General features: G+C 38.3%; 2 protein-coding genes across 1 annotated transcript; one reads left to right on the top strand and one right to left on the bottom strand.

Moving 5' to 3' along the window:
- The window catches only part of LOC133664736 (zinc finger protein OZF-like), a 519,603-nt gene that overhangs the window by 36,531 nt on the left and 469,716 nt on the right, over positions 1 to 13,356 (top strand).
- Positions 2,805 to 13,191, bottom strand: LOC133664744 (zinc finger protein 80-like). The gene is made up of 2 exons (XM_062069636.1): positions 12,685 to 13,191; positions 2,805 to 4,451 (listed from the first exon to the last, which is right to left on the bottom strand). The coding sequence occupies exons 1-2, from the start codon at positions 12,869 to 12,871 to the stop codon at positions 3,199 to 3,201; spliced, it is 1,440 nt and encodes a 479-aa protein (XP_061925620.1). The 5' UTR covers positions 12,872 to 13,191; the 3' UTR covers positions 2,805 to 3,198.

The following is a 13,356-nucleotide window of genomic DNA, read 5'->3' as shown; positions in this document are numbered from 1 at the left end:
ATTGATAGGTTTTGAAAGAGGTACACCAGTCTTGGAAATGCATTCATTTTAATGGAATCAATTCTACAGCTAAGGCTAAAAAAAGGAATTAAGTTCCATCGTGCTATGTCATCTTTTATTTTTTTATGTATGGGTAGATAATTGTACACATATAATTTTGTAAGATATTTTGATAAAATGATGTCCAGGTATTTAGAAGACATATCAGGGGGTAACTGCTTCTGATTTCCCCTGGTGGGTTATAATTATATGAGAGTAGCTGGGTTTTACCTATATTGATTTTATATCCTAATAATTGACCATACTGTTCAAATGATTGCATTAATTTAAGAAGAGAGTATGTTGGGTGCCAGAGGTAGACTAAAATGTCATCCGCATAGTAAGTCAATTTATACTCTCTCCCTTTAATCATAATTTCCTTAAAATCTTCATTGTGTCTGATAGACTGAGCTAGTGGCTCCAGGTAGAATGCAAAGAGTAATGGTGACCATGCACATGCCTGTCTAGAACCTCTTTCTAAGGTAAAACTATTTAATAATTATCCATTGACTTTAATCCTAGCAGTAGGATTGTTATATAGTGCCTGTATAGTTTTAATAATTATATCCTGGAAGGCAAATTTGTATAGAACTCTGTAAAGAAAATTCCAATTGACCGAGTCAAAGGCCTTTTCAGCATCCACACTTATAACAATTGATTCAATGTTTTTTCTTTGTATATGATCCATAATATGTAGTGTCTTTCTTATATTGTCTTGTGTTTGGCGTTGATGTATAAAACCTGTTTGATCATTATGTATCAATATAGTTTAATACATTGACAACCTGTAAGATACACACTCAATTCTATCCTTGCCTTATTTTGGTATAGCTGCCAACTGGGTGGTGTTTATGCCTTTTTTAAAACCCAATTCAGTGTGGGTGTCACAGGGTAGAAGTGGATTTTATTGTTTTTATGCGTGTTGTATATTTTAATGCAGTGGTCCCCAATCACCGGTCCGAGGATCGATTGGTACCGGGCCGCAAAAGAAATAAAAAAAATTTAAAAAAATAAATACATTTTTTCCATTTACACTCATTCGCACAAAAGGGTTGTTTCTTTCTGTTATTAATATTTCTGGTTCCTACATTACATACCAATATATATCAATACAGTCTGCAGGGATACAGTCTGTAAGCACACATGATTGTATTTTTTTATGACAAAAAAAACAAAAACGTGTGAAAATGTCTACATTACAAATGTTGAGAGTGTTGGTGGATAAGCAACTAACTGCTGCCGTTGAAGAAATATTTGTAGTGTTAGAAAGAACGATAGCAGAATACGAGGCGGAACTCTCTTGAACAAAAGAGGAGAACAATCAACTACTGGACGCTGTTTTCAAGAAACATCAAGTTGTGTTACACAGAACAGGTTTGTTTACTTCTTACTCTCACGTGTTTACTAACTTTATATTTGACTAATAACAACAAAATGACATTTGGAATACATAATATAATCACAATGACCAGTGGTAATACTTGCCAACCTTGAGCATACTTGCCAACCCTCCCGAATTTTCCTGGAGACTCCCGAAATTCAGCGCCTCTCCCGAAAACCTCCCGGGACAAATATTCTCCTGAAAATCTCCCGATTTTTAGCCGGAGCTGGAGGCCACGCCCCCTCCAGCTCCATGCGGACCTGAGTGAGGACAGCCTTTTTTCACGTCCGCTTTCCCACGATATAAACAGCGTGCTTGCCCAATCACGTTAGTCCATACGAGGCGTCCAGCATACCGCCGATGAGCATGGTGCAGACGGAGAAGATCTTCTCGGCGTCCGTGTTGGCGCACACGTTGCCAAAGCCGACGCTGGTCAGGCTGCTGAGGGTGAAGTAGAGGGCGGCGATGTACGAGCTGCGCGCCGACGGGCCGCCGACCGTGTTGATGACGTAGGGCATCTCCACGCGTTTGCCCAGCTCAGGGAGCCATCCTTGGGGAAGAGACGGGAGGACAACAGGGTGACAAGAACTAAATCATCCAGACTAGAGATAAATTGTATTATTATGTTTATCTTACCTAAAAATAAATATATTTATTAATAAAAAATAAATAAAAAAAATACATTTTTACTATATTTTGCTAAAAACATCAAAATTAATTGTATTTTTATTTGTTTTTTTCTGACTCCTTATTACATCCAGCCATAGAATTATACATTAACATAAACATATTTGAAATAATTAATTTTAAATGATCATAATTTATTTAAAATGACCATATTTAATTATTAAAATCATTTCTTAGTTCTTTATCAACAACTTTAGCATTTTGTTCATTACATTTTGAAGCTCTCAGAAGCCAAGTTATGTTATATTCCTTAAGATTTATTTATGCAAGTTTGAAGTATCAATTATCTAATCAGTTTTGTTTGCATATTTTCAGGATGTGTATATATATATATATATATATATATATATATATATATATATATATGAAATACTTGACTTGGTGAATTCTAGCTGTAAATATACTCCCCCCCTCTTATCCACGCCCACAACCACGCATGCGCCCCACCCCCGACCACGCCCCCCACCTCCCGAAATCGGAGGTCTCAAGGTTGGCAAGTATGCTTGGAACAGGTGTGCCCAGATTGCCAATCAGAGACAGGTGAACCAATTGACTAATTAAAACATTTGACTTGTTTTTTGTTGTTAACCATCTCAAAAAATCAGACCATTGTTTATAAAAAACAGACATTTTATTCTACAAGGTCACATGCAAAGGATACAGCGCTGGTTTCAAATTGCTAGTACAAACAAAAATGTCTCTTACAAAAGTTGTGCATAATTATATTGTATAGTGTACAAGTACACGTAGTAGGACCGCTGGCACCACCATGGTGGAGACTTGATTTGGAGACAGCAAGCCTGTGAAGGGGCACACTGAACCATAACATCATCATCACTTCTTAAATATTAGCAGAAATACAGATTGATGTGTTAGTACACAACTAAATACATTAGTAAGAATGAATAATACATGTAAACTGTTGTGTGGATATTGTTTTCCAGGATGTGTAACTAAGAAACATATTTACATGTTTATATTGAAGTAATTGAAAAGTAACTAAAAGTGATTTGGGGCTTGATTGATTGTCATTTAGTTGGAATCATAACAAAAAAAGTATATTCAGACGCTAATGAAACTTTCAGGACATGTCAGAAATGGGATAAGGAACAAGTGATTAGATTTTGGTGTTGATCCCGATCATCATTTGGATTCAGCCTTCTTTTGAAGGATTCTTTACTACTGGGAGATTTGGCCTGGTGGAGGTCTGCGGGGCGCTTTTCTATTTTACTGCTGCTGTTCTCACCAGCACACTTGTGTTTGTTAAGTTGGTACTCATGAGAGAATCTTTCATCACACACACTGCAACTCAACACTTTTTCTCCAGTGTGTGTTCTCATGTGTCTTTTCAGATCTCGACTTCGTGCAACGCTTGAATCACAAACAGAACAGGAAAACGTTTTTTCTCCAGTGTGTGTTCTTGTGTGATCTTTCAAACTGGCCTTCCATGTAAAAGATAAGCCACAGATTGAACAACTAAAAGGTTTTTCTCCAGTGTGTATTCTGGTGTGCTCTTTTATATTTTCCTTCCTTGTAAAAGATAAACCACAGATTGAACAGGAAAAAGGTTTTTCTCCTTTGTGTGTTCTTGTGTGATCTTTCATATGTTCCTTCCTTGTAAAAGATAAGCCACAGATTGAACAACTAAAAGGTTTCTCTCCAGTGTGTATTCTCATGTGTCTTTTCATGTTTTCTTTGTGTACAAAACGTGTTCCACACACTGAACAGGAAAAAGATTTAACTCCAGTGTGTATTCTCATGTGTGTTTTCAGACGACAATGGTAACTAAAGGTTTTGTCACAGTGAGAACATTTCAAGTGAGTGTTGTCAGTGTGACATGTCTTATCATCTTTAGAGTGTTCATCATCAGTGTCAGGAGAGTGTGACGTTGTGTCCTCACTATCTGATAGTGGAGCTAAGAGCTTGTCTGCTTGTGATCCTCCACAGTGGTCTCCATCAGCTTCTGTTGTCATGTGTTGTGTTGAGCTGCTGCTTGGAGGCTCCGCCTCTCTCTTCTCCTCACTTTCACCTTTGACCTCATCATCTTCACTCTTCACAGGGACACCAGTCACTGGGAACTCCACCAGTCCTTCATTATGATCTCCCTCCTGACTGATGCTGTGTTCTGCTGCTTCGTCTTTAATATGGGGGGACTGGGGATCCTCCCCTCCCGCTTTAATGTGTTGGGAATGTGGTACCTCTTCTTCCTCATGTATGTGGGGGAACTGTGGTTCCTCTGCTTCCTGTTTATTGTGTTGGAGCTGTGGTACCTCTTCTTCCTCTTTAATGTGGGGGGACTGTGTTTCCTCCTCCTGCTCACAGAGATGATGGTCTTCATCGAGGTCTGCGGGACACGAGAAGACAAACACATGCCTTACAAACGTCCAGCTTTGCTCAGTCACATAAGACATTGTCCTTCACCAGTATATACCACAATCTCATCAGTTTCCCGTCACAGCAACTAAGGTACTTCCAGCTTACACATGAAGACCTTCAGGGAAATGCCTTCCAAGACCAAGGTCCAATCCACCTTATTTACATAAACACATCCTTAAAGTAATACCAGCACTCCGTAAATCGTAAACGCCATACGTGAAAGTGTGCTGTTTGCGCTCTGAATAAGTCATAATTACACAAGAAATAATGTACTTCATGCCAGCCAACTCGTGACGAGCTCACCCTGCTGGTCGACAAGAATTACGATGATTTTCCGCTTAATCTTTCGAGACATTGGAAATCCATTTGAAAGTTGGAATAATAAGAGGCAAAGGTCATATCTGGCCTGGCAGTTGCACGTGTTTGGTGTAATAAATATATATAAATACATACATACATACATACATACATACATACATATATATATATATATATATATATATATATATATATGTATATATCCATCCATTTTCTACCGCTTGTCCCTTTTGGGGTCGCGGGGTGTGCTGGATATATACATGTGTGTGAGTGTATATATACACTACCGTTCAAAAGTTTGGGGTCACATTGAAATGTCCTTGTTTTTGAAGGAAAAGCACTGTACTTTTCAATGAAGATAACTTTAAACTAGTCTTAACTTTAAAGAAATACACTCTATACATTGCTAATGTGGTAAATGACTATTCTAGCTGCAAATGTCTGGTTTTTGGTGCAATATCTACATAGGTGAATAGAGGCCCATTTGCAGCAACTATCACTCCAGTGTTCTAATGGTACAATGTGTTTGCTCATTGGCTCAGAAGGCTAATTGATGATTAGAAAACCCTTGTGCAATCATGTTCACACATCTGAAAACAGTTTAGCTCGTTACAGAAGCTACAAAACTGACCTTCCTTTGAGCAGATTGAGTTTCTGGAGCATCACATTTGTGGGGTCAATTAAACGCTCAAAATGGCCAGAAAAAGAGAACTTTCATCTGAAACTCGACAGTCTATTCTTGTTCTTAGAAATGAAGGCTATTCCACAAAATTGTTTGGGTGACCCCAAACTTTTGAACGGTAGTGTGTATATATATATATATATATATATATATATATATATATATATATATATATATATATATATATATATATATATATATATATATATATATATATATATATATACATATACATATATATATATATATATATATATATCCATCCATTTTCATATATATATATATATATATATATATATATATATATATATATATATATATATATATATATATATATATATATATATATCCATCCATTTTCTACCGCTTGTCCCTTTTGGGGTCGCGGGGTGAGCTGGATATATACATGTGTGTGAGTGTATATATATATGTATATATATATATATATATATATATATATATATATATATATATATATATATATACATATATATATACCGTAATTTCCGGACTATAAGCCGCACCTGACTATAAGCCGCACCAGTTAAATTTAGGGGAAAACACAGATTGCTCCATATATAAGCCGCACCCGACTATAAGCCGCAGGGTTTTGATGTGTAATTACCGTAGTATATAGGGGTTCCTGCTACCACGGAGGGGATTGTCGGGACAGAGATGACTGTTTGGGAATGCAAAGCGTCCCATTTATTAACAATAAATCTTTCAATCATTCAATCAAACTTTCACATCTTTGACATGGCGAACAGCATTCGTGCAGAGTACAAATAATACAACGGTGCAAAGTAATACAAAGTGCTCGCCTGTACGTTATCAAAATAACCAGCCTACCGGTATATGAAAAGTCAGTCTTTAATCATTGTGTCATCGTCTTCTTCCTGCGTACCAAAACCACCGAAATCCTCTTCGTCGATGTCGGAGAAGAACAGGCCGTAAATAAGCCGCACCCTTGTATAAGCCGCAGGGACCAGAACGAGGGGGAAAAGTAGCGGCTTATAGTCCGGAAATTACGGTATATATATATATATATATATATATATATATATATATATATATATATATATATATATATATATATATATATGTATGTATACACACACATGTATATGTGGCCAAACAGCTACATTTTTGTTTTATCTGACCACAGAACTTTCCTCCAGAAGGTCTTATCTTTGTCCGTGTGATGTCAGATGAAACAAACATTGAGCTGTTTGGCCACAATACCCAGCAATATGTTTGGAGGAGAAAAGGTGAGGCCTTTGATCCCAGGAACACCACGCCTACTGGCAAGCATGGTGGTGGTAGTATTATGCTCTTGGTCTGTTTTGCTGCCAATGGAACTGGTGCTTTAAATGGGACAATGAAAAAGGAGGATTACCTCCAAATTCTTCAGGACAAAATCATCAGCCCGGAGGTTGGGTCTTGGGCGCAGTTGGGTGTTCCAACAGGACAATGACCCCAAACACACCTCAAAAGTGGTAAAGGAATGGCTAAATCAGGCTAGAATGAAGGTTTTAGAATGGCCTTCCCAAAGTCCTGACTTAAATGTGTGGACAATGCTGAAGAAACAAGTCCAAGTCAAAAAACCAACACATTTAGCTAAACTGCACCAATTTTGTCAAGAGGAGTGGTCAAAAATTCAAGCAGAAGCTTGTGGATGGCTACCAAAAGCGCCTTATTGCAGGTAAACTTGCCAAGGGACATGTAAGCAAATATTAACATCGCTGTATGTATACTTTTGACCCAGCACATTTGCTCACATTTTCAGTAGACCCATATCAAATTCATAAAAGAGGCAAACTTCATGAATGTTTTTTGTGACCAACAAGTATGTGCTCCAATCACTACATCACAAAAAAATAAGAGTTGTAGAAATGATTGGAAACTCACGACAGCCATGACATTATGTTCTTTACACGTGTATGTAAATTTTTGACAACGATTTTCCTGACACTCAAATTGCTTTACAGTTAGAACTGAGAATGCATCATTCATCCAGTCCACACCTTTATGGTGGTAAGCAACATTTCATAAAAATAAGGGACATAAGGTACATTTAATAATAGCGTATTTTTCGGACCATAGGGCTCACCAGATTATAAGGTGCTCTGCCGATGAGAAGGTCTATTTGGGACTATTTTAATACAAAAGGCGCACCAGATTGACAAGAAGCATTAAAGGCCTACTGAAAGCCACTACTACCGACCACACAGTCTGATAGTTTATATATCAATGATGAAATCTTAACATTGCAACACAGGTCAATACGGCCGGGTTAACTTATAAAGTGCAATTTTAAATTAAGCGCTAAACTTCCGGTTGAAAAAGCCTTTGGAGGATGACGTATGCGTGTGACGTAGCCAGGGGAACAGAGGTATGCCTTCCCCATTGAATACAATACAAAAAAGCTCTGTTTTCATTTCATAATTCCACAGTATTCTGGACATCTGTGTTGGTGAATCTTTTGCAATTTGTTTAATGAACAATGGAGGCTGCAAAGAAAAACGTTGTAGGTGGGATCGGTGTATTAGCGGCTGGCTGTAGCAACACAACAAGGACAACTTACTTGGATAGCAGACGCCTAGCCGATGCTAGCCGCCCACCGCACGGATGATCGGGTGAAGTCCTTCGTCGCGCCGTCGATCGCTGGAACGCAGGTGAGCACGGGTGTTGATGATCAGATGAGGGCTGGCTGGCGTAGGTGGAGCGCTAATGTTTTTATCATAGCTCTGTGAGGTCCGGTTGCTAAATTGCTAAGTTAGCCTTAGCTTGGTTAGCAACAGCATTGTTAAGCTTTGCCAGGCTGAGATCTATTAACCGTGTAGTTACATGTACATGGTTTAATAGTATTGTTGATCTTCTGTCTATCCTTCCAGTCAGGGATTTATTTATTTTGTTTCTATCTGCATTTGAGACAGATGCTATCACGTTAGCTCATGCTAAAGAGCTTCGTCGATGTATTGTCGTGGAGATAAAAGGCACTGTGAATGTCTATTTCGCCTTCTCGACTCTCATTTTCAAGAGGATATAGTATCCGAGGTGGTTTAAAATACAAATCCGTGATCCACAATAGAAAAAAGAGAGAGTGTGGAATCCAATGAGCCAGCTTGTACCTAAGTTACGGTCAGAGCGAAAAAAAATATGTATTTCACTGCATTCTAGTCCGTCACTCTGACGTTCCTCATCCACAAATCTTTCATCCTCGCTCAAATTAATGGGGTAATCGTCGCTTTCTCGGTCCGAATAGCTCTAGCTGCATTGAAAATAGGAAAATATGAGGGAGTGAACAACTGACAACGTCACGCTACTTCCGGTAGGGGCAAGGTTTTTTTTGATCAGAGACCAAAAGTTGCAAACTTTATCGACGTTGTTCTATACTAAATCCTTTCAGCAAAAATATGGCAATATCGCAAAATGATCAAGTATGACACATAGAATGGATCTGCTATCCCCGTTTAAATAAAAAAAAAGTCATTTCAGTAGGCCTTTAAAGGGTAGTGATGTATATCATTAGAATGTTATCGATACGTTACCCTTATCGATATTCCTTATCGATACTGGTATTTATCGGCAGTGTTATTAGTCCTATATGTAATTTGTGGAAATAAAGATGAGAAACATTTATTTTTATCAGCATTTATACTAGCACAAGAGGTTGAACACCTCCAACATGATGTACTGCAACATCTCAGAGCAGGAAAGTATTTCATCAACACCTGTTTTTATTAAGTCTTAAAGAAGTCAACTATGTGTGCAGTGGAAGGTGAAATGCAGTTATGTCATCTACTTGTAAAGACCACACACATCCATCACTGGGTTTCTGTTCATTATAATTACACTCAGCTGGAAATAATATGTATGTATGGCAGGCATGTGCAAAGTACAGACCTTTTATATGATACATCATATCAAATATATTATATAAATCAATACAGTCGCCCTGCGATGAGGTGGCGACTTGCCCAGGGTATACCCCACCTTCCGCCCGATTGTAGCTGAGATAGGCTCCAGCGTCCCCCGCAACCCCGAATGAAATATGCGGTAGAAAATGGATGGATGGATGGAAATCAATATAGTCAATTAGCATGTAATGTGAGTGTGCATGTACAATAGGAATTATTTGTGTTCATGTTGCACACGGACATATTTGAGTCATGGACCGGAAGCCATATTGAGTGTTGCACTACCAATGTATGTATTACTTGGCTATAAAAAACTGAATGAGGTCTTATTAGTATGAGTGCACGTGTGTTACTGTATATGTTGTTTGAGTGCTAATATTATAATTGTTTAGAACATTTCATATTACTTCTATTTTCGAGTGAAGAAGCTAAGCGTACATCCCTAGTTATCATTGAATGTATATTCTATCATGACAACAACAACATGACTGCAAATTGTTAGTTGCTTCTCTCTGACTGTTTCAGTGTATGTGCACACGCTCCCAGTGTGTGCACGAGACAGCAGTAAGTGACAAGCATGAACACTAAACTAATTCCTAACCATTTTTATTCAATATAATTATCCATCCATCCACTTTTCTACCGCTTGTCCCTTTCGGGGTCGCTGGAGCCTATCTCAGTTAGTCATTGTGAAAAAAAAATGGACAATTAAAAATATGTAAACGTTCTGTTAAGCCACTAATAGTAACATAAGCAAGCCGGTGATGATCTAGTTCTATTTGTTTGTAAAAAACAAAAAGTAACTTTAAGCAAATTGTAGACAGACACTTTAATGCTTGCTGTCGTTTTGGTTTGCTAGACCAGTGTTTTTCAACCTTTTCTGAGCCAAGGCACATTTTTTTCATTGAAAAAATCTCGAGGCACACAGCAAGCAGAACAAATAAAAAAATGAAATTCAGCAGCTGATATTGACAATAAAAAGTTGTTCTCGCAATTGTTGGATATGAATTCAAACCATAACCAACCATGCATCAATATAGCTCTTGTCTCAAAGTAGGTGTACTGTCACCACCTGTCACATCACGCCGTGACTTATTTTGAGTTTTTTGGTGTTTTTCTGTGTGTAGTGTTTTACTTCTTGTCTTGCGCTCCTATTTTGTTGTTGATTGTCATGTATGGATGTACTTTGTGGACGCCGTCTGCTGCTCCACACGCTGTAAGTCTTTGCTGCCGTCCAGCATTCTGTATTTGTTTACTTTGCAGCAGGTTCAGTTTTAGCTTCGTTTTGCGTAGCCATCCCTAAGCTTCAATGCCTTTTCTTAGCGGCACTTGCCTTTTCTTCGTTTTTGGTTTAAGCATTAGATACCTTTTTACCTGTACACTGCCTCCTGCTGTCCTTTGCATATTGTGATCACGACAAACCATGTTCCTGACATCTACAAAGCAAGTAGCTACCTGCTGCCACCTACTGATATGGAAGAGTATTACACGGTAACTCTGCCAATCTCTAACCTTGTTGGAGGTACCGAACCCCACCAGTTTCATATGCGCATTCACCAAACCCTTCTTTTTTCAAATTCAAGAAAAAATCATATATTTTTTTACTGGTTCACAAAATGAACCGTGCATGAACATCACCTTGTTCAAAGAACAAAACCAACACAGTGCATGAACTCACAACAAATGACACACCTTACACACATTACCATGAATTGATTAACGTGTACTCCGACTTAAACAAGTTGAAAAACTTATTCGGTGTTACCATTTAGTGGTCAATTGTACGGAATATGTACTGTACTGTGTATACTGTACTGTTTCATATAATGTATTCTCTTCCTTTGCAATCTACTAGTAAAAGTTTCAATCGATCAATCAAACAACCTGCAAATCAGATGGAAAATTGGAGGGAACATTGTTTGGGGGTATCCATAATACGCTGATAGGGAGAAGTTTTTATTTACACGATAAGTCGGATGTGTCTTTACCTCCGTGGCGGAGGCCCTGCCGAACCCCTGAGGCCAACTCACCGAACCCCTAGGGTTCGATCGAACCCAGGTTAAGAACCACTGCTCTAGACCAGTGTTTTTCAACCTTTTTTGAGGCAAGGCACATTTTTCTCATTAAAAAATCCGGAGGCACACCACCAGCAGAAAACGTTAAAAAATGAAACTCCACCAGGTCGTCGTGCCTTGTTTTGAGTTTGTTGGTGTTTTCCTGTGTGTAGTGTTTTAGTTCTTGTCTTGCGCTGTTATTTTGGTGGCCCTTTCTGTTTTGTTGGTGTTTTCCTCTAGCAGTTTCATGTCTTCCTTTGAGTGCTATTCCGCACACCTGGTTTGTGTTAGCAAGCAAGACTATTTACATTGTCGCTATCCTTCCTTGTGTGGACATTGTTGATTGTCATGTCAAGAACGGATGTACTTTGTGGACGCTGTAAGTTTTTGCTGTCGTCCAGCATTCTGTTTCTGTTTACTTTGTAGCCAGTTCAGTTTTACTTTCGTTTTGCATAGCCATTGCCTTTCCATTTCCCTTTTGTTAATTTTTGGTTTAAGCATTACATACCTTTTTACCTGCACACTGCCTCCCGATGTGGTCTGCATATTGGGATCACAACAAACCATCCTTGTCTTACCCGACACATTCCGACTTTTACAAAGCAATTAACTACCTGCTGCCACCTACTGACATGGAGTATTACGTGGTTACCCTGCCGAGTTTTACACAGCACAGACACTAAGCAACGGCACATTATTTGCAGATGATAATTATTGATTTGCAAAAAATATTTTTTGGACCAATTAGGTGAAGTTGCATAATTTTCCACGGCACACCAGACAATATCTCACGGCACACTAGTGTGCCGCGGCACAGTGGTTGAAAAGCACTGCTCTAGACAGCACAGCCACTCAACAACGGCACATTTGTGCATTATAATTAGTGGTTTGCAAAAAATATTTTTAACCCAATTAGGTGAAATTACATTATTTTCCACGGCACACCATACAATATGTCACGATACACTAGTGTGCCGCGGCACAGTGGTTGAAAAACACTTTGCGAGACTACCTCTGTAACAAAATCTAGACATGTTTTCTGTTGATTATCCATGTTCTTCTTTAGTTACATTACTCTGTTCTATGAATCTTCTTTCATTTGCAGGCCAGATTGTTTACTTTCACTTGCAAGGCTACTCCACTCACTTCAATTATACCAAATGTCATTTTCTTGTTATTAATCAAATATCAAGTTAGTAAACATTTGAGAGTAAGAAGTCAACAAACCTGTTCTGTGTAACACAACTTGATGTTTCTTGAAAACAGCGTCCAGTAGTTGTTTGTTCTCCTCTTTTGTTCTAGAAAGTTCCGCCTCGTATTCTGCTATCGTTCTTTCGAACACTACAAATATTTCTTCAACGGCAGCAGTTAGTCGCTGATCCACCAACGCTCTCAACATTTGTAATGTAGACATTTTCACACAATCACAACACTTTACTCTCACACTTGATCTCTACTTAGCGATGTGTTGATAACTTATGTTAGCAGCTAACAAGCTAAGCTAACTAGCGAGCTAAGCTAACTAACAATAAACGAGCACGAGAAGCAGCAAAGTGCTTCTCGCGCACCGAGACGATTTTATCCCTGAATAAATAATTAAATATGTAATTTATAGGACATTAAATTTTACAAACTGGAGGAAAAATAATGACACTGCTTATTTCTTTCTGCGTCGATGTGCTTTCACGACAGTTCGCACACTTGACGTTACAAGACGGTACCACTCTGCTCTCGCGAGATGTGTCATGCGCAGGAGAGTCAAAGGAACGTTGTTGTTTGTTTGCATATCAAGACAGACTGATACATAATAATAACAAATATATTTAACACCAAAATATTTTAATAATAAATATAATAATACATATTGTATTCCAATAAAATTATACATACATTCACATT

The sequence above is a fragment of the Entelurus aequoreus genome, linkage group LG14 (genome assembly GCF_033978785.1).
Source record: "Entelurus aequoreus isolate RoL-2023_Sb linkage group LG14, RoL_Eaeq_v1.1, whole genome shotgun sequence".
Classification (NCBI taxonomy): domain Eukaryota; kingdom Metazoa; phylum Chordata; class Actinopteri; order Syngnathiformes; family Syngnathidae; genus Entelurus; species Entelurus aequoreus.
This window is presented reverse-complemented; position numbering and strand designations above follow the sequence as displayed.